Here is a 22,353-nt window from a genome sequence, read left to right as displayed (position 1 = left end):
ACTAGTAAAATTTTGTAGTTAAGTGGATTGTAAAACAGCTAGTGATACATGAAAAAAAACCTACAAAGTTCTTTTTAATTATGTCTCTGTATTAAAAAGTTAACTCTTCCCACCTGAAGAGTTCATGGAAGACATAAATAGCATAATAGCATAACTAACCACAGAAGAAGAAAAAAATGTCCTTAAAATATTAAAATTAACGTCAGCAGAAGCCATCAGCCAGAGTTTAAGATAATACACTACAAGCATAATTGGCTTATTATTTTTCCAGGCAGTCAGTAGAACAAGATGAATGACAAACCTTGCAAGTTACAGCAGTTTATCAGTTGCTTATGAACTAGTTTAACCATATTGCCCTATAAAAGGGTATATCTATATGTCAGGCAAAGAACTCGCTCCCTTTTTTGAGTCACAGACATCATCTGTTTACCTCTTCAGTGGATTTTTAGGATTCACTCCACTGACAAATATGGGAGTGAAACACTTTGGAAACTTTGTCCCTTTAACTTTTTTTACTCCTAATCTCAGCAAAACTTCACAGCAGCAAGCACCTGCTCATCATTCAAAACAATGTTGCTTAGTGGCCTTTGGCAAGTTTCCCTTCAGAAGAGACAGTCAAAATTAATCCTACATTTACATTTATGGCTAAAACACAGAAGTTCCAACAGAACTCCTTTTCCTATTCTAAATCAATATGAAGGCTTAAACTCCCATGTGATTTTTGGTCTAATTTCATTTGTTTAGGTTGCAGGAACAGGCACTGATGTAGTTATTTTTTCAAAAGTAAGCTCAAGGTCATCTTAAATTCTATTCTAAAAAAAAAAAAAAACCAACCTTAGAAGAAATTAAGCGAATCAGGAATACAACATGGATAACCTGCAGCAGGGTATATGAAACTTGCTATTTGCTATGGATGTGTCAGGGCTTTTTATGACCTGAGGACCCCTCTGTACATTATGTAAAAAGAGGATAAGACCAAAATGTCAGAATTTTAAAAGTGACTCTAAAACTATTAGATTTTGGATGCTGATACGCTTTACCTGCATGGTGCTACACATTTCTGTTCTGACTGATTAAAATGTGAAAGAATTTTAAAATGAACCAACAGGATATCAAAAGTGGAACACCATGATACCATAAGTTTGCTTGTGTACCAACCATACTGCTGATAAAAGATGGAAAGTGGCTCAGTGGGCACTTCCTCCAGCTCTCTCAGTACCCTTGGGTGATCCCAGCCAGCCTCATAGATTTGTGTGTGTCTCAGTGATGCAGCAGGTCACTGACCGTTTCCCCTTGGATTATGGGGCCTTCACTCTGCTTCATCCCTGTCTTCCAGTTCAGGGGCTGGGTACCTGGAGAACAACTGATCTTACAGTTAAAGATTGAGACAAAGAAGGCATTAAGTACCTTGGCCTTTTCCTCATCCACGGGGATGTTGTCCTTTCTATTTCAAAGTAGCATTAAAACCTTCAGTTAAGATATGCAGGTCTATCACTATGTCAAATCCCAAGCTTTTAACACCAAACACACGATCAGTGTTGTCAGATCTGTCAAAATTCAACAACTTCAGCAGATATTAAATGCAGTAGCACCAATTCTGTTGTTGGCAGCTGGTTGGCTCTAGCAGTGCTTGCCGCAGGACCAAGCCTCTCTGTGAGGGCTCTAAGCCTTCCAGTCTCCTTTTGCTCCCAGCAGTCCCTTGGGGTGACCTTTTGGGCTTTTCACCTTCTCTAAAAGACCCTGGGAGAGCCTGAGCACAGGGCAAGCTTTCTTGATGATGGAGGGATAGTGAAGGGATTTAACAGGTGGCTGGTGGCTTGACTTTCTGTTTAATTGACCATCCTAATGCTGCTGAGATCAAATTATAGTGTTTACAGCATGTTATGAAACACTAGTTTGGACAGGCTATTTTTCATTATTACTGAAATCAAGTAACTGAATGCAAAGGACAGCTGTGCGAGAAACGTATTTTGTAGCCAACACTGTATTGTATTACACTATTTTGTCAAAAGGCACTCAGTGAATGCCAGGGGGTGTAAGTTTTCACTGCATCAAGACTTCTGAAGCCCCATCTTTTCTGAATAAAGACATATTATGAGAAAAACAACAACAAAAAAATTGAACTTCAGTTTTCAAAGAATTTCTTGTACAGTTGCTACATGCTCAACTCTTTATGGCTCCAGCTTTAAAACCCTAAAACCAAATATATATATATATATATGTAAGACTTATGAAAGCTTTTCATGCCAGAAATTGATAATTTCAACTTTGATACATCAGGCCCTTAAAGGATTTGAAAGAAGCAGCTGCACAGAACAATTAGGCAGCTGGAGATCAACCTTCTGCAGCAATATAAAGCTCCAGTCTCTGAGCCTGCAGGGATATGCGATATCAGATTTTAAGTAGTGACGTCTTAACATGCAGAAGAGCTGTCACTGCTGTTTTCAGTTTCAAGAAGGAAATTATTTCTGGGGGTAGAGCCAAATTTAAGGAGGAAACATTCTGGGAGGGTATTAAGGCTAAAGCTGGAAGCTCTTTGAAATGGTAAACATGTTTGAAACAGCAAAGTTTAAGTCTTTATTTTAAACATTACCTATCACTACTTCTACCTTTCCCAAAATACTTGAGTTTTGACCTTGTTTACACTGCATTCTAGTGAATTTGTGTGCAATAAGGCTTGCAACTCAAAGGAAAAATGGAAACAGCTTATGGAATCAACTTTATCCCAGCCTTTTTAAGTCTCTGCATTTAAAAAAAAGTACTAGCTTTCTTTATGTTTGAGATTTTACTAGGATGATTGGTTAAATCTGTAGGCCATTAAATACCACACAGAGAGCATACAAAAGTGCTCTACATGTACCAGCATTGGATACTGGAAAAACTTAGCAACCTCTCTGAGAACTAGTCAGGTACTATAGGATTCCCAACGGTGCATAGCTGTATTTGCATCTTCTGCTTATAAACAAACTCCATATGACAGTGGAAATAACTTAGAGTCTCATTATTAACACAAATTGTTACAAAATCCGAACATTGGAGATCCCAGAGGAAACCACACACAGAGAGGCATAACTTAAACTAAATTGAAGTTGGGGAGAAATCAGAGGACAGATTAGTTATGAAGTCTATATTACATATTTTCCTGTGTAATCAATATAGCCATCTATCTGCACATAATACATAAGATTTCCTTGAGGATGCTCTCAATATATGACCTGTATTCAAAATGTAAAAAAAAATCACAGCCCTTATAAGCCTTAACTTAGCCCAATTGGCTATTTCTTCACAAAAAGAATTGGCTACTAATTCAGTAGAGATTGGGGGTAGGAGGTGATCACCTCCTACATGCAAAGGAGAGCTCCCTGTGGCTTCAGTTCTACCTCAGCACTTAACCAACCAAATAAGCATCTCCTGCCAGAGACCTACGAAACACGTCCAAAGCAAGCAGGCATGCTCCTGCCCATGGTAGGGGGTTGAAACCAGCTGATCTTTAAAGTTCCCTTCCAACCCAACTGGTGATTCTGTGTCTTTCCAACACCTGCAGGAAATTGCTCTTTTAACACCACACAGGAGATTTCTGTCAAATGCAGAGAAGAATCCAGCTACCTAAGGTAGCTTTTGTCTGCCTTCCTGAGCAATTTTCACTCACAGCTTCTTCATCAAAAAGCTCTCCAGTCTTATTTATTTCTATCCTGTCCTGTTGAGTCACTTTGAATTTCCCATGTTTTAAAAACCAACTACTTCAAGTTAAAGTCTAGTAAAATTTATCTTTCTAAGTTTTGAAGCTCTTCTGGGCCTTTTTGGGAAACTCACTATATGGAATAGGATGAACATGATCTATCTCAAAGCATAACAGACTTGAGGTTCTTTCCCAGCTGGTCCCAGCTGAATCTCCCTGTGATCATGGTGGGTCTTCTTAGAGATCCCAGTTTAACACTCTTCCTCCTGTGGCTTGCCACCTAAGTCTTCTTGCCTTGTCTGTCACTACCATCCTGATTTTTACTCCCAGGCTTACAACAATGCCATTCTGTCTCCTTGTCTATCTCAAGAGTCAACAAGCAGTTTATAGGTATCCTATGGGGCGACTACTTTGTCTTCCTGATATTTGCTCTTGCAGCTCCCAAAGAGAATTTGCTTAAGCAAACACCTGCCCCAGGAGTTGAACATTTTTTTTTCCAATTTTATTTTTTAAAACAAAGTACATCACCATGGTCTAGTGCTTGAGAGTTTTTTTTCCCCTCAGCAAGTGAGAAAGCTTTAGTTTGGGGAAGAAAAATATCTTGTTGAATATGTTATGCATTATCTTTCTTTTTTAAAGATGACCATGAAAGACAGCAAGTGCTTGGGTCTCTTTACTAGGAAGCAATGTTTGCTACAAACAGGACTTTAAGGGAACCAGGCATCCATACATTAAGTGAAGATCTCTGGAAGAAATCATTAGCTCTTTGCTTTAAGTGATTCCCTTTGTTCCAACATGATCATATATGCTTAAGTAAAGCCAGCTGTTCTCAGGCCTCGAAAAAGTGATCTCTCTCTGTGAATGTGAAAGGCCAGAGAGCTGCAGCACTGCTTAGCAGGGCTTATTGCTGATGGTAATGAAGAACAATCAGGTCAGGGGAGGAAGCAGCCACATCTCATTTTCATCTCTGGTCTGCTGGAAAGCTATGACCCACATTTGCAGTTACCTCCAAGAAAGTTCTCATTTATCCATTTCCAGTTTGAGATGATCCTTTGTCAAAAGCACAAGGAGGTATCCTTCGGGAGAATGTGGATTCATATTGCAACTTTCTGCCTGGGACCAATTTGTGCACTAAATTAGGGGTGGAAGTTATGCAAATTGTTGATGCAAGGAATATAAGCAGGAAAATCCATTTAGAAATCTTTCAAGATTGAATAAAGCTGACAAATTAAAAATTCACAAAACTGAGGCACAACAACAGTTTTCAGGAAAATAAGCATTGTTAATAACAAATTTGCAAACCTCTGCACTTGAACAGGCACATTTCAAGTAGAGCACCTGTTGAAATATCTTAATAGCCCTCCACATCAAAAACGTCATTTCACATCCCTGTTTCCTGGATCAGATGTCAGTCTCCTTGGAAGCAGGAGGTGCAGCCAGTAACGTCCTCTGTTTCACTTTCAACAGTGCTGGCTCATTGTGGCTTCCCAAGCATTCCACCATTTCTGTTTTTCTAGACGTTGTGAGAACATTTCTCATTTTCACAGATGAGGGGGATGATGCACGATTTCCAGAAAAGTGAAAGACAAAGGGCACCCTGGCTCAGCTCACACTGTGCTGCAGTTCACACTCAGCTGAGCTTCACTCCTCAGGACTGTCTGTCCTCAGCACTGTCTGCAGCTGTGAAATTCGGAGTCGTGCCTTGGCTGCTGCGAGCTACAGCACGGCAAGGTCACACATGGCAGCCTGTCAGGCACTCAGGCGATGGAGGAACTAGCACTAAACACACCTGCACGATTTTGTTGTGATTTCACAGATATCCTCAGCTGCTCAGCTTCAAAAGACATGAGATTAATGGGCTTACTTCTGATATACAAAGAGGATAATCTAGGATGTATTTATTTGAGGTCAAAATTCCTTTTGGCTATGGAAACAGTTTTGCCTTCAGTGTGCACTAAGAGCTTTTAACATTTCAGTTAGAGTACATTGAAAGAAAAATGGATTAGCTCATAACTTTTCAGATATCAGAACTACACTTAATTCAAACTACTGCTGTTACTACCAACCTAATTCTTGTAAAAGGAATTGTATTTAGTTTAAGCCTGGTTAACAGTTTTGTATCTTGTGCTGGAGCAGATCCTTATGGCCAATTCTGACCCATTAGTAAGAGAAGGGTTCCCTGAAAGCATCAAAACTAATAAATCAACACATGCAAATGCAGTTATTAAAAAACTTGACCCTGTGCCACACAGTTCATGCATCTAAACAAGCCACAGGCCTTACTTTTGCCATAAATGTTACATTTTTAAATTTGTAAGTTGAAAGAACACAATATGCAGTAATTGTACTGTATTGTAACAACATGTTCAAGAAGAGATTTTTGTAAAAGAACTATCATGAAGTGGAACTGAGCCAGCCAGATTACTGGCAAAGCTTCCTACTGAATATGATTAGATAAAGGGAAAATGGAGAAAATTGATCCTCTCAGCAGAATTTGCCATAATTATATGCAGGATGAGGAATTAGTTATTACTCTGCTGTTAAATTCCTCAAGTGGCCAGAAGAAACATTCTTGAATAATCTGCTTTTCAATCTAGTCCATGTAAAACGAAGATCCTGTTAAGAAAAATGGAGATGAGGCTGAGCAAGTTCTATAAACCGGGTAATTTTTTCCCCTAAAGGTTAGATAGTGGAAAGGGGTAGTGGGATTGCCTTACTAGCACTTGTCCAATAGCCTGCTAACTTTTGTTTAACAGAAATTTTCATTTTAAGAAGTAAAATCACTGAATTTCACGCATGCATTCATCCCTGGCAAGTTGTAATGCAGAATAGCCTCACCTCAAATGCTATTCTTGTAAGGCAACATCTTTGTAATGGTTCATTGCCAGCCTGACCTGAACTCTGCCTCGTCACGTTGTTGTGATTCAAATTCTCGTGTTTTTACTAACGCAACAGGACTTCTCTGATTGCAAACTTCTGTTTATGCAAGGAACACATGGCTTGGAGCTTTCTCATTACTGCCTTATGCAAGTGGAGATGGCAGTAATAAGATGAAGTAAGAATTCAGAAAAGATACAGAAGATTCATTAACACAACAGGAAATAGGGTATATAGCTTAACAAAAAGAGAGGAGATTGCTCTTGATGTTCCTGAGTGCAGTGAAATAGCAGCTAGGTGGGCACTGCTGGCCCATGGGCCAGCAGCTGAATTTGGGGACAGAGCTACTGTGAGCCCAGCTATACAAGTGGAATCCATCTCAGTGCTTCTCCTTTCCAAAAATCAGAAACAGTTACATAATTATTCAAACTAGCAACATGAAACAGAATGACAGGAAAAGGAAACAAAAGCAAGAAGCCGTGAAAAGGGACAGCTTTTCTGAAAGAGAATTATATAGAGTGAGAAAGAACTAGGAAAAAAAGCACTGGTATTGTATGCTTGCAGATTAGCAATGATCTTTCTTTAAATTCAGTCTGTGCTAGTTATCCACATTTCTTTCCTTACAGAAGTTGCAAACATGATGGTTTCACAGTTCATGACTGGGTGGGTGACCTTAGCTGCTGTATTTCTACAAGCCACACATATCTAGTCTGCTGAGAAGGCCTCACTCTAATTCTACTTTAAAACACAAAAAGGGAAAAAAGGAAAAAGAAAATCTGATTTACTACTAGGGACCCAGAAAAATCTCTCAGGTTGCCAGAGCTGAAACACTGGCCTCTCATCTTCACTTCCTGTGTGTAACCCATTCCCTTTCTTCAGACAGGAATGACACTTTTCTGCTGGAGCTGCCCAGTTCGTCCAATAACAAATTGGACTAGGAATTGGAAGAGAGTTCTTCGTGCTAATCAGAAGGGTGCAACTGGGAGAAACCAAAAAATTAAAATACAGGCAAAATTTAGAGGAAATGACTGTTACAGCCATGGGTGATTAATATGCATGTGCACAGGGGACTGTTGAGGACCAGTAACATTATTCAGTAATGCTTTTAGGAGATATAAAATGTGGCTATATAAATGATGGGCATCTGGAATACTGTCTGAAGAATCTGTAGTCTGACTTCTGGAGGGGTGTTGCTGGCTGACAAACTAAAAGATATCTACATTTTTCATGGGCAGCAAAATATGAAAGATAAAAATCTATGAGATTAAAATAGCTATGTACACATCATTATTTTTCTCTAAAGCAGTATTAAAGAATGGTTGGAGAGCCATTATCTGTAAAAATCAGAATAAATGGCCTAGGAAAAATGGTGACTGACATGATTGTCATGAGGTCATCAGATACTGTTTACTAAACAGCCGTTTTTATTGAGGAAATGAGCCATGCCATTAGCTTCAGCCTGTCCCCATACAAATCTTCATTAACTAACCACTTCTGTGAAGCATGGCAAACAGCTCAGTCTTGATTATTGTGGGAAGTCATCAGGGACTGCACCAGAGAAATCAGTGTAAATACAAGTCCCGGAGAAGACATGCCAGTTGCCTTCAAGTTCAGTAAGTATTAAAATATTAATTCACTGGAGATAAATAGGAATCTGCAGTGAGAGTATAGATGAATCAAAGTGTATGAAATAAAAAGTCTTTTATAAAAGCACATTTTAAGCAGACAAACTGATAAGAATCAGCAAAGCAGCTAAAGTATAAGTGAAAAGCTGACTGGCAGATGACGTGTGCATCAGCAGCACATAGCAGGCCTTGTTCTATAAAATTATTTAATGGCATTACCACTTTTGCAATGTGAACTTATTTTCTTTTAATCTAATTTGAGAAATACAACACTTTCCTTTATTTGATGAAAAGCCATCATTTTGTAACCTACTGCAATTTTAGGAAGATGTGTGCTAATTTGGATTTTGCAAAATCTCTACAAACTGCCCCAGTAGAAAGATACCCACTTGTTCCTGATACTTTATCAAAAAAGCAAACATGCACCACTTTTATTTTACAAGTGAAGTGTTTTTCATAACAACATGAATGAGCTAGATATTGCTGACAGCTTGAATTCATAATTTCCCAGGGCTTTTTTCTCTCTCCTAAGAAGCACATTGTCATGCTCCAATAATAATAATAATAATAGACTTTTCAGGAGAATAAAATTAGACGTAAAAGATGATGTCAGATGATGCCAATGCAGTCGATGCACTTCAGTGTCAGAGGCTGACAGTGCCTCAGGCTCCATATTAGTTAATGTCATGTTGAAAGTGAGAAAAAGGATTCCTACACCAGGTGGGTATGCCTAATCCTGCACCCATGATTAATGTCACATGTTCCCAATTACTACACTTCCATTGTTTGATAACCACACTGCGGTTTTTTGGAAATTAGTGATGGTAATTGACAAATTCAATTACATAGGTTTTGGCCTGGGATAAAAAATACTTTTTTCGTTGTGCACCTGCATAGGCATTGGCCAGAATGCCACCCTAACAGAGTCCCTGACACTTTTCCACGCCTGCTGGAGAGGCAGTGGTCTGAAGATGGAGTGAGGCTTCCTCTCCACATCAGCAATATCTGGCAAAGCTAGTTTTTGCCAGTTCTTGGAAAGACACGCGTGTACTAAACTTAATGTGCTGAGGAGGAGAAAACAAATGGGCTGGGAGAGGTGCACATGATTGCATGCAAATAGAAACAACCCCTTTAATGAAGTCATGCTAGTTTGCAATGGGTGGTCTTTTTTATCATTATTTAGCACATGTATATGAAATATTGTGGCAGTGGTCAATTCTCAACATGGTGTTATGGACAACAGCTGCAAGACACCCAGTACTCCTCCATCTTATTCTGCTGAGCATGATCTCCTTGCTAGATTTGGAGGAGGACAGACAGAGTTGCCCGTTCAGTCTCTTCCATTTATGGATGTGACAGAAACAATACTGACACTGGGTAAAAAAATCAGTTTTTATTGTGCTGCAAATTTGCCTGCTACTACAGGATAGGGGAAGTGTAAATATTTACCTCACTGACACTTCCCAGGATCTTAGTTTTTTAGCAGCATAATGGAAAAAAGCCCTAGCATCTGAAAAGATTTCCTGGAAATTGTTTTGCAAGCCATGTCTGTATTATCCCCTAGAATCTGGTTGCCCAGTTTAAGATTTCAACAGCAAAAGGACTAGAAAAACTTACATTTGTATCTTCTAAAAAAAATCATAAGCTGGAATCCTGCCCCAGACTCCTCTGGCTGTAAAGGTACCAGCAGTGAAATAGAGGAGCCAGATGTTTCTGTGACACCAGCATTCAGAAATCATGGACTGGTTCTACGATGGTGGCAGCTGAGGACACTCAGCACCTTCTACAACCAGACGTTCAGCGAGCAAAGTTTGCAGGAAAAGAAAGATGTGTCTCAGTTTTGTAACTTAACAGGTTGATCTGATCTGCAATATTGTACTTAAAATATAAAGAAATGTATCTGCAAAACAGATGGGGGAAAGCGTTCCCCTTCATTTGATGAAATTCCAACACTGCTGCTGTAGTCCCAAAAATTCCCACGGCTATTCAAATTTCTATCCAGTCCCTACTTATCTGTCATGTTCATTATTTTCCATTCACTCATTTTGCCAGGCCTTTGAAGGCAATAAAGGGATTCTGGACAACATTGACTTGATGGCCATCTCATATCCCTCTACGTCTCCTGCCTGCAGGGAAACTGGTTTCTCATCACAACTGGAAAATATGTTCTAAAATTAGTGTCAAAAACTGGCTACACTGGGAGCTCAAACAGCGTCAATAAAATGTGCTAGACAGTGCACCATCTCCACCTAGTCTACACACCAATTCACACATGATGAAAGAATAAAGAGATGACAAAGTATCTTGGAAAAATTCAGGTTAAAAGCTCTATGCATCTGTTTCTCATCATCAACTATTCACACAGAGAAAGGTGTTACTGATTCTACATAATGAATGAGTTTTGAAGTGTAGGCCACATTTCTGTTTCACAAAACTCTTCTGGACCTACATTGCTACTCAAAATCTGTTTCTTTTCCTTCGTCCTTCTCCTTCCCCTTTTATCACTTCTTCTCACCTTTTTTTTATTCAACCATCAAACTCTTCAATGGAAAGGAGGAATGCTGAATTAGAAAAAAAAAGCGTTAAGAATAAAAACTGCTGTAACTGCTATTTATTTACAGATACACATTTTCTCCAGTGGTGCGTGTCACCTGTAGGGTGGGCTATTGTATTCTATTAAATAAAAGAAAAATCCAACCCCCATGTTTTCAGGCTCAGTACTCCTTCACCCTACAGGTATTACTCAACCATCCCACACAAACTCAGAGGACGTACAACCAACCTTTGCACTCAGTGAGAGTCTTCTCAACTGAAGAAGCAGTAAGCATCCTCCATGAGAGAGATACTTATCTTCTCAGTAAGCACTGACAGAAATAGAAAAAGGCTCTCAGGACTGCAGCATGTATTTGAAGTCCAGAAAAGGGGATGACTGGCAATACAAATCAGATTATGGGAGGGAGCTCTTACTCATAATGCCCTGTGCAATCTGTGGAAGTACGCGACACCGGAACAGATGTTGATGTGCTGCAGGCTGCAGAGTCTGTGCAGACAAGGAGTGCCTGTTTAAGCATTAACCCTGCAGGTAGCTGATGTGAGGTTAAACAGAACTGCCTATTTACACAAAATTACACTGTACATATCTGGGTGAAAGTGATGCAGCTTTTTGGCTGGGGGGAAAGTCCTAGAGGAAGATTTAGGAAGACTGAATGTTGCTGTAGGTATTGGAAATCTTAACTAATGACTCCTTGTCCTCATTTATCTCCTTTATTTTTCTGAAAGGACAATAACTATTTTGGTCTTTGCTGTGCATTAATCTAACTTCTAACATGATCTAACTTCCCCATAGCCACATCCCAAATAGGGCAAGACAAGCTTCCTTGGAAGTATGTAACAAGACAATAACTGACTTCACCCAGATCAGAGCATGCAGCCCTGCCAACCCCACTATCAGAGCTTCCAACACAGATGCAATAATACTCCCTTCACCCCTCCTCCATCTCTCTGGAACCCTTCTTCTTTTGCTTTCGCCCTTTTTAAAAAAAAGAGACAAATGGTAAAATGTCACATGAGCATCCAGGGGGCTGTATGAGATAAGACAGTGTAAGGCCATGGCACCAGGTGACAAGTTGTTCTGTCACTTGGATGCAAATTACCCTTCACGCAAAATGGAAAGCAGCAGATTTTCTCAGGACTTCCTGAGGCAGTCAGATTGAGGCTCATGGAGGAGTTGGGTTTATTCATAGCTTGGTTATTTTGGTCTAGTAGACCCTGATTTTTCGTGCCACAGATCTACATAATTTCATTTGATTCTTCATGAAGTTCAGAAGAAAGTTAAAAGAAATTGAGAGAAAAAAATTTCAAAACAGAAAAAGCCTGCCAGCATTTGTTTTGCTATCCTATTACAATATTCTGACTTCCATCTAAACCTTTCCAGGGGATACATATCTACATTTTACTTTAGCCAAAGACAGAATTAATTTGAAAATTTTTGCAGGAAAGAGAATGGTGATCGAGACACCATCATCTTGACTGTGCAGAGACAAAAATTAGGCATCTTCCTCAACAGAGCAGGCAAGAGATGTGTCACAGTAGAGGGTTCTGCGGTATTATTTATTGGTTTTTGGGTTTTTTTCCCTCCTCTAATAGCTTAGCTCAAATCCTTGATCAAAGCAACTAGGAATTGTTCTGCTCAGATGGCTTACTGCATTTTAAGTGGAATGCAATTTAGCACTCTCCCATCTGACCAAAGCTAAATTCAGTAAGAAAAAACAATTTCCAAAGACCAACACATCCATTTCCCCCTCAAGAGGCTAGACAAAGGTTGTGGCATTAGAACAGATTACCAACATCTGCCTACAGTGTGCTTTTCATAAAAGGAACTGTTAGATTCTGATGGCAGCTAGACTGTCTCTCTTTGCAAAATAGCGTTAGGTGTTTTCCAGATCCCAGTATTTGAGTTGCCTTGTGCTCGTTATTGAGCATTGTAAGAAGCAGTGCAGTGAGACTGGTGTAATAGCAAGAAATAAAAAGAGTAAATCACATCGCTGTGTATACTTCAGAGGTTCTGCAATTTATTTTTAATGTGCAGTTTTCTTTGCTGCCACGTTTCCTTTGGGTTTGTCTGTGACATTATTAAAGAAACAAAGCAGTGTTTCTTTCAAAAAGTGGTTAATAATGTACGCACCCCATAGTCTACCATAGCTTCAAAGAGCCAATTACTGTTACACTGTTGCATAAACACATATTTAGGAAGCATGAAAATGTGCAACTATTTACAGGATTCAGTACCTAATACATCATATTTGCGTTCCAAAATGGGAATTACTGACATGATGAAATATAATGGCTCCAAACAAATTGCTGTACTACAAGAAGGGCCCTGCAGAGCTGTACTCATTAAACACACTAAAAATCCTTAGTTTTTTGAAACAAAAAATCACTCAGTCACTTAGAAAAGTTCATCCTCACCAAGTATCTCATCTGTAACTTCTTGGAAAATCCTATGGCTCAAGAGAGCTTTGCAAGTATTATATCTGGGGAAAACCAAAATATTGACGTTTGTCTTACGATGATGTGGAACTTAGTGAAGTTGAATGGCAGCACATGGCTGGAGATTGCACAGTAGCACAAACTAAAAAGAAAAAATTGAGTTATTTTTGCACACTGGATGTATTAATTAAGCAGAGCCTCTTTAGGAGGCTAAGTCCTAAGTCCTGCTTCCCAAAAGACAACTGTAGTTAAAAGCACATTAGCCTATTTTAGGAAAATGGTAGGAATTATTACTCAAAATGTGATCTCATTATATAAATTGGGGCATGTCTTCAGCTACTGATTCAGCTCATTTCTGTCACTGCCATCATAAAAACACTGCAATGGAAATAAGCTGGAACAAAGAAAGATTCCGGTCTTTGTTGTATTTTTCCATAAAGTGAAAATTTAATTATTTGCTCTTCAGCTAAGAAATGATGTATCTCTAATTCTCAGAGTTCTGAGAATTAGAGCAATGACCAGTTCCTGAGAGCAACATTTTGGGATAAAGGTTATATTGCCCTCTCACAATTTAAAAATGGAAAAGGACTGTGTTTTTTTTTTTTTTTTTAATCCTGCTGCTCATTCCACCCATTAGTTTGCAATTACAAGCTGGTGCTGCTATGACAAACCTGCTTCCTTGTGGTGTGATTCTAGGCATATCTCAAAGAAGGTTGGTTCCTACCTTCAAGTCAGGTAACACTGTCCCCAAAACCACAGATACACAAGGCTGCTGAGTCAGAGGTGCTGAAATCATGTCAGCCTTGCCCTGCACCTGAGTTTGCTCTTTGGACACCAGACCTGAGCCAAACTGCTGGCCCTGTCTGAGGCAGACCTGTCAGCCAGCCCAAAGCTGCTGGCAAAGGGCAAATTTGCCTTGCAGCATTGAGCAGGAGAGACTGTTTCCACTGCTTCTTGGATCGTGGAAAAATCACTGAGGTTTCATGCTTGTTTATGGGGTTAGAAAAATGTTAATTCTCAGCTAATGAGACATGAGGCATGCAGTGCTCAGTCAGCAAAACAACTTTTAAATCACTGTTTTGCTTGTAATGACTTCCTGTACATTTGTTATGGTACATCAAATGGCATTTTTTCTCAGCTAGGTGCAGGCCCCATCAGGGCACTTCCACAAGAATGTGTGCACCAGCAGGAGTGGGGTACACAATCATGGGATCAGGACTCTCTCACTTCCTTTAGCACACTGAGGGGGTCTCCATGAAACTGGGGTCCTGAATATCCCTACAAAAATCTCCAGTAGTGGTGCATCTGATAACACAGCCACCTAGTCTGAAACTAAAGCAGAGTTCAAATCCAAACATGCTCTGTACACCTTTAGGGAGAACTGTGTCAGTCTGAACACCTGAAATGATTATCACATTTTGTGCGTGCAATATAACTGAAAGAAACAAATTAATGGGAAAATGAATTTAAGCACATTCCATACAAATATATACAAAGGGCTTCCATAAGATTTTTCATATCTGTAAAGAAATTAATGCAAGATTAACAAATAATGAAACATTACATTTTAAGTAACTAATCCCCGCATCCTCTTTATTTGTGCTCCACTTGATAAGAAATGCACTTAATAGTTCTTTGCACAGAACAGTAGGGATTTCTGTTACAGTTCTCCTTCTCCTCTAAAATCATGCTTTTCCCCATTTCATTTGAGACTATCAGCTCACAGGTCTGATGGCCATCCTACTCCCAGCATCACAAAAGGCCACCAGGGTCCTGCAAAGCAGCAGGCTGAGCAGCACAGGGCAGTGTATCCTTGCACCAAGAACTGCTGACTGCATGCCAGGCTTTGCCAAAGCACAGCTGGAGGTTTGAGGGAGGTGTAGTCCTGGTGAGGCCATATCTGAAACATGTGCCCAGTGTGGTGCTCCCCAGCATGAGAGACATATGGACACTGACAGAGTTGGTGGGGCAGGAGTATGAGGTGCCTGTTTTCAACCTTGGAGATGTCCAATTGGACAAATGGAAAAGTTGACCAAACAAGTGCTGTCTGTAACAAAAGAGCAGAGTTGTTCCATGTTTCTGGAAGTGTTCACAAAGTAAGACAAGATACTCCTTCAAGACATTTTAAGCCTGAAGTTGTGAATAACTAAGATCTTTCTCACATTCTTACCTCACTATGAGCCTTAGCCCAAGTGTTTAGAAGCATATCAGGCAAATAAAGAATAAGGATAGTAAGCAAAGATTGAATACCAAAAGGTAATACTGGTTTTTCATTCCCTGTATTTGAAACACATTTGTAACTTTGGAAACCACTGTAAACTCCTCCAAACAATGTTTTCAGAGGTAGAAAAAAATAATTAGGTCATGGCCTAAAAAACAATGTCCTTTTCTCACCCTGTCTGAATTTCTCATTGAAAACCTTCAGTGGCTTCATAAAAATGTTTTTTTTTTGGTGTAATGTGGAGCTTAATATTCATCAAGCTGACTACTGGGATAGACGAGATGAAACTTGTATTAGCTACAGTCAGACACCTCTGAAATTGGAAACAATGTTGTCCTCCAAGGTCAGCTCCTCATTAGTAAAGGAAAATATTTGTAAGTGCTGATTTAAGCAATTTGATAGCAGATCCAAAGGCAGAACAGATTTCAGGATTATTCAAGGAAAGAGAAGAAATGAACCATGTAAATTCTTTGTCAAACAGTTTTCTACAATCTTCAGATTTATTTTAAGGTTCAATATCTGCATGAAGGCCTTAATGTAGTTATATTTCTTCAGATCTTCTGTGGAAAGATCTTAATTTTGGTACAGATCCAGAAACCAACCTTAGCTTCAACTGGAAATCACATGTGAAATCCTAATTCTTTGTTTCCTTTTGAGCAGGGCAGTCTCTAAAAGGACAGCTCTGAAGAATCCAAAAGACCTGGACACACCTGGCATACACTCAGTTACAGCTTCCTTATCCACAGGATTTGATTTTATTTTTGAATTCTGCCTGGCACAAGTCAGTTTTTAGACTTGCTTGCATTTTATTTGCTTATTTATTTATTTATTTATTTATTTATTTTTAATTGGCTAGGCAGCCCCTTAGAGATTTTCCACAAAATACCTGACTGGTCTTGCTCAGACTTTCCAATGAATGGAAGGAAAATGGTTTGCTCAGCTGGAAGACTATAATTAGCATATACTGTGGTAACTCTCTGTCCTTCTCTAACCTGCTGGCTACACAGCATGATTTCCTTGGGATTTTTATTTATTTTGCTTTTAAGCAGAAGTGTAATATTACTGAGAATCACCAGATGGCATTGCTGCAGATAACTCTGATACTTCTCTTCACCTAACTCTACAGAGGATAGGTACTGAATTGCAATCTAGTGCAGAGTTTTTCCTGATGTTACTACTTGAGCTCTGTCAGAGAGATGTCATTGCGTATTTGTATATTATGCTATATTATATATTTGTAGGCAAGTGTGCTCATGCCTGAGCCCTCACATTGTCATAAGGTTTGTTTGCAGCCAAGGATCATGCACGGCTACACAGGCAAAGTTTAGAAAGACAGACACAATAAGTGTGGGAGAAAGGTGTTCTTTGGACTACTTTAACATTTCATTGTTTCTTAATTACGTATTCTTCATGTTCATTGAAATGATTTACAGACTTAAAATTGTTAAAAGGCTGCTCATTTAGTAACTGTATTTGTTGACCAAAGAGCTTCAGCTACAACAGTTGCATCTGCAAATAACCTGGGATCAAATTATGTAATAACTCACAGCTCATTAAACTCCTCTGAAGAGATCAAATGACCTGGGTGTTAATTTTTAGTGAAGCCTATGGTGTATAACATATGTCAGCACTTCAGAGCTGCTCTCCCTCCCAGCCTGCACAGCCCTGCTCCCAGGGATGGCCCCAGTCAGGATGCAGCTGCCTCCATGTGTACCACTGATGCTGAGAGAGCAAATACGAGGGTGAATGGAGCTTTTCAACTGACTAGCTTTCAAGGCATGATGAAATTGTGACACAGAACTTATTTATAATTCCATATAAAGTGTCAACATTGCATTTTCTCTTCCTCATTTCAAAATCCTTCATTTAAAAACAAGGATAAAAGGAATTTGTAGCCAGGTGGGGTGTTGGAAGGAAAGGCTTAAAACTGTAAGATTTGGTGTGGAGGGAATAATTTTTGCTCAAAGTGACCTTGCAGCTGGGAATGCTAAGAATGTCAGTGTGGGAAAACTCCATTTACTATGCCTAGTGTTGTTCATCCTCTGCTGGTTTTGAGAAGTAGAATTCCTGTGTAGAGACAACACACTCACAGACATGCTTCCTGCTGGAAGTGAGATATCATAAAAGCACAGCCTTGTGAAAAATTGCATGTGTGCAAAGCCCTTTGATATCTGGGGCAGGCAGTAGGTCCCCCCATCACTGAGTGCTAGGATGAACTGAGCCTAATGGATCCTGTGCCCCTGTGTGTCTCTTCCCTAGGATGAACTAAGCCTAACGCAGCCCATGTCTCAGTGTGTCTCTGCTGCCCAGAGATGTTGCTGAGGTAATGAAATAACCCTACTCTTTGCACTTCAGCTGTGGTTTGGTGGCTGCCATCGTTATCTGTATGTGTTGACTCACACATGGAGATTGACCTCTTCTCCCAGGGCAACCAGAGACAGGATGAGAGGAGATAGTCCTAAACTGTGCCAGGGAAGGTTTAGGTTGGACATCAGGAGGAACTTTGGTGGCAGACTTTGGTGAGGTTGGGATTTGCCTCTCCAATCACAGTGTAACATTTCACTCCTTTGGTGACATCAGGTTTGTTCCTCCACCTCCATTTTTATTCTTGGGCTCAGTTTCATCCAGCTGCAGCCACCCCTCAGTGTTCCCACAGCAGCACTACGGTCAGTGCAGGCTGCAGAGGCCTCCAGTTGGGAAGCCACCCTTAGGTGAGCTCTGTGCCATAGTGAGTGCACAAGCACCAGATTTATGGTTCGATTGGGCACATCCTCAAGAACTGAGCTGGAGGTGCAATTCCTGGTGGTGGAACTAAACCACCAACACTGTGTGGCTAAAGGAAATGAAAACCTATGGCTGCCACCACAATAGCAAAGGATAACAGGCAGAGGTAAGTGTGATGTTTGTCCATAGCTCCTGCTTTTATCCAGATGCCCTGGAAAGCTGTGGGTCATTGCTCTAGAGGAACAATTTTGAATCCAGTAAACAGACTGATGTCTTTTCCACCATCATCAAGCTGGTATTTTCAGCAGTCAAAGAGATTCTCAATATCAGTGTATGATCACAGCTTTCTGTATTAGTGAATTAAAAGCCACGTCCTAGAGAGAATTGCTAATGTTGATGAAAGGAATCTTTCTTGGTTGAACAGGCAGAGATGCTTTAGGGGCAGGAGGACTGTTCTCTCATTTGGGGATGTTAAATCCATTTTTGGATCATAACTGTCCCCATGTCTCCCACAAAAACCTTTGCAACATCACCTCAGTGGAGATAAACCTGAGATACTGTTCTCCTTTCTTCACGTCTGCCTAGTTGTTGTGCCATTTCCCATTTTATTGAAGCAGATATTAATAGAAACCATCAGCAGTGCCTTTCACATTTCTCTTCTGTGAGCCAGGCACAGGCAACATCAAGGTAGTCGATACAGATGCTTTTGAATGGAATTAATTCAGTTCTAATCCCCATTAAACATAGTAGTATGTAAGTCAGGTAGTAAAAGAGACAAGTTGTCTGAAATGCTACCAGTGGAAGGGATGGGCCCTTGGAGCCCAAAATTAAAAAATGAAAAGGCAACTCAGTAAAATTCCCACAGCAGAAAATAGGTACCTACAGCAGTCTTTAAATGCACATCCAAAGAGAGCACTGCAAATCATTCCTCTCTGCTTTTAACGGCCTGACTACAGAAGCAATAACCCAAGACATACTCACTGGATTATGTTTTTCAATATGACAGTTTTGTTCATAATTTTTAAAATAAAGCCTGCTACCCAGAGACGAGATCAGGCCTCTGTGGTTGCACTACAAAAAAGGGACCATAAACAAGAGATAGTCTACGGTATAGATTTTCCTCTTTCATGTTTTCCAGTGTTTTTGGCTGGCACAAAGAGCCAACCTTCTCCATTTATACACCATCATCCCCAGACACAGGCATAATTTTCCTAAGTGACAGGAACAACCTCTTACATACAGATAATGAAAAAAGAGTTGCTCTCTTCTGTATTAATGATCACAGCTGTTTTTATAAAGGAAAAGTTTTATCAAAGCCATTCTCACAGAACAGAAAACCCTCTTTGGGACCAACCCGAGCTGATCTAACAAAGATGAATGCACACTGAAAAATCCCTGAAAACTCATATCCTTCAACTTTTTGCCTCAATACACATTTGACACAAACTAATACCACACAATGATGTAGCACACACCTTATGCAAATCCTGTCTTTGTGATTTGGTGCAAACCCTGTGTGCTCACAAGGGCTATTTCTACAGCAGAAATGTCATGTGAATACTATTTCTTTAGTGATTTAGATGAGAACTGCTCTACAGCAGTTGTTCAAAACACTTTGATGTTTGTGATGTAGTGCCAATATATTTCCAACAGTATTTAAACTTGCTACTTTTAGAAAAAAAATCTTTAATTTAGCTGAACATTTTTGGTAATAGGATTGAAAGTGTTCTTTGATGACATAAAACAATTGACAAGCGGCTTTAAAAAAGACTTACAAGGAATAAACAACTGCACCTGTGAGATAACACACAAAAGGACAAAAGTTTAAAGAAAGCAGAAATGAAAAAATACAGCAAAAGAGATAGCAGGTACAGTGAAATACATATAATAGTCAGTATTAGTCAAGAATATGGTTAGTATACAAACAGTATATGAATAGTAAATGACGCTTGTGTAAAATAGTGGAATGGATGCACAGAAGTCAAAAGAAAGAGGCTCTCTCTCATCCTGCCACAGGGAAGAGCACATACATGTAATGGCTCCTGCCTCTTGCTTTCCTGAATGAGAGAGGCAGATTTGGAATTTGGTTTTACTTGGTTTTTCTTCCCGTTAAGCACTATTTTGGTGACAAAATCTGAAATTCATCATGGTTATTTCCAAAAGAAAAGCAACCTCAAACATTAAAAGGAAGGTTTGAAGTCTCATGTTTACCAAAACCTCTCTCTCTAGCAAGGCTTGAATAGCTGGAACTGCAGAAAGAACGTAACAGCAAAATGCAAACATGCATGTTTTGACCTGCAGACTGCTTCTTCCCTTCTTCATTCTCACATCTTAGATGGGGCCTAGGGAGCTGGAACAGTCTCTTCAAGCCAGTAAAAACCACATCCAGTAACTTGTAAGATCACTTCAGTTTTGTGGAAAACCTCAGCAGAGGGACCCTCCTCTGCCTGTCGCAGCCAGCAGAGCTGCTAATCCAGATCTCTTTCTTCAGCCTTGCCAAATTGTGATTGCTCTTTTGGGGAGGGCAGTGAGAGAAGACATGACCTTGGACTTCCCTTCTGTGTGCTTTTAGCTCAGAATAAATTAGCTTGGACACAGAAGGAACCACAGCTGCTTCAGCCTTTGTCTGGGTGTGGCTTGAGGCAGATTAGTCTGTCCAGCTCCCTGGTGAAACACAGACTTTCTTACAGGCTTGGCATCTGGCAGAGAAAAGCTTGATCTGATGGAACTGCACACAGAAGTCCCTTCCCTTTCTGTGCCCCTCTGGATTCCCCTCTGTGTTACTCACCAGTACTGCTCTGGATGGTCCTTACTGTGGTGGTTGTACGCGGGGGAGACGAGGACCGCAGCGATATGCACTCGTCATCCTGGGAGCAGCCCTTCTCAATGGCTCTGACATAGCTGTGGCTCCTCATGCGGAAGCAGCCCGGCATAGGCAGATCCAGCGCTTCCACTGCCTGAGACTCGAGTTCACTGAACACCGACTCGCAGACGGATTCGAACTGACCGTTCACCTCCATCTCACTCACCTGCAGACAGACACCGGGCAGGGTCAGTGCATCCCCTACACGGATACTGCACTCTACCTGGTACAAACCCTCTCAAGCTACAGTGGCACAATGGGCAGCATCTGTTAGAGGATCCCTTTGAACATGAAGAAAGGTAAATGGGACATCCCATAGCAGCAATTATGAGGGGGAAAAAAACAATGTACAAAAAGGGGAGACATTGGCTTTGGGCAAAGATTCATCAGAGTTTGAGCTGTTGGTTCCAGCTCAAACTGGTGGGAGGCCTGGAGCCCACATAGCAACATCTGTTTTATGTCACCCTGGGCCCACAGCAGAGGTTGAATGTTTGGTCATTGTGATCACTACATGTAAAACACAAATCACATTTTTATTGTGGGGTGAGGAAAAAACCAAAAAGGTCACCTTAACCCCAGTACATTATCAATGCAACCCACAGGCAACCACAGTGATAAAAACCTGAGTGGCTGGGAAGCTGGAGGGTAACAAACATTTGGGAAGGGGAGGTTGATAAGAGAACCAACTTTGCTGCTGGGGAAAAATGTTTGTGAAACTACATCTCTGGCTGAGAGCAGATGCAAAGGAATCCTTAGACCCTTTGTGCAGCAGACACTAGGTGGTGACAAAGACTTGTTCTCACACTGGTTAAAGAACATTGAAAAACTTCCTGCAGGTCTTAAGAATCTGGAAACCATTTACTTTGGCTTAATTAGTAATGGATGTTCATGTTTCTAAACTGAGAATTGAGCCCTGAGCTTGGCATTAAAGCACAATAATTATCACTGTAGGAAATCACTTGAGGATTCTGTTAGTTTTCAAGCATGCACAAGGCCAAGTTAGCAGGAAAAGATAAGACTATGTTAGAATGCTAGAAAAAACCCCATTAGAAATTCTCTTCCAGGATTGATGTTACCAAGAAAAATGTTTTGTGGAGTCTGTACATATAACTGAAAACCCTCAGTGAGTAAAACATATATTTTTCAAAGGAAAACTATTTAAAAAAGCATGGCAGAGTAGTAGGTTGTACAACAGAAAGAACAATCTTGCTATGGCAGAGAATATCCAATCCTCAAATAAATATCTCTGAATTAATGCATTTTTAAAACAAAAAACCAACTTATTCTCATTGGAAAATGATAACCACTCCTTAACTGACAGCTTTGTGTGTTAGGTGTGCAGGTAAGAAGTAACCTGACTTAATGTTCCTGTAGT

The 22,353-nt window shown here is 40.1% G+C and overlaps 1 protein-coding gene across 13 annotated transcripts in view; it reads right to left on the bottom strand.

Moving 5' to 3' along the window:
• DLGAP1 (DLG associated protein 1) overlaps positions 1–22,353 on the bottom strand; it is a 254,699-nt gene that overhangs the window by 67,955 nt on the left and 164,391 nt on the right. For all 13 annotated transcript variants that reach the window (XM_069004530.1, XM_069004525.1, XM_069004521.1 and 10 more), the window contains one exon: positions 20,904–21,144. In XM_069004530.1, coding sequence (XP_068860631.1) covers positions 20,904–21,144 — 241 coding nt within the window. The remainder of the gene's footprint in view (positions 1–20,903; positions 21,145–22,353) is intronic.

This window comes from Aphelocoma coerulescens, chromosome 2 (genome assembly GCF_041296385.1).
Source record: "Aphelocoma coerulescens isolate FSJ_1873_10779 chromosome 2, UR_Acoe_1.0, whole genome shotgun sequence".
In the NCBI taxonomy this organism is placed as follows: domain Eukaryota; kingdom Metazoa; phylum Chordata; class Aves; order Passeriformes; family Corvidae; genus Aphelocoma; species Aphelocoma coerulescens.
Note: the sequence above shows the minus strand (reverse complement) of the source record. Positions and strands in the feature narration are given on the sequence as shown.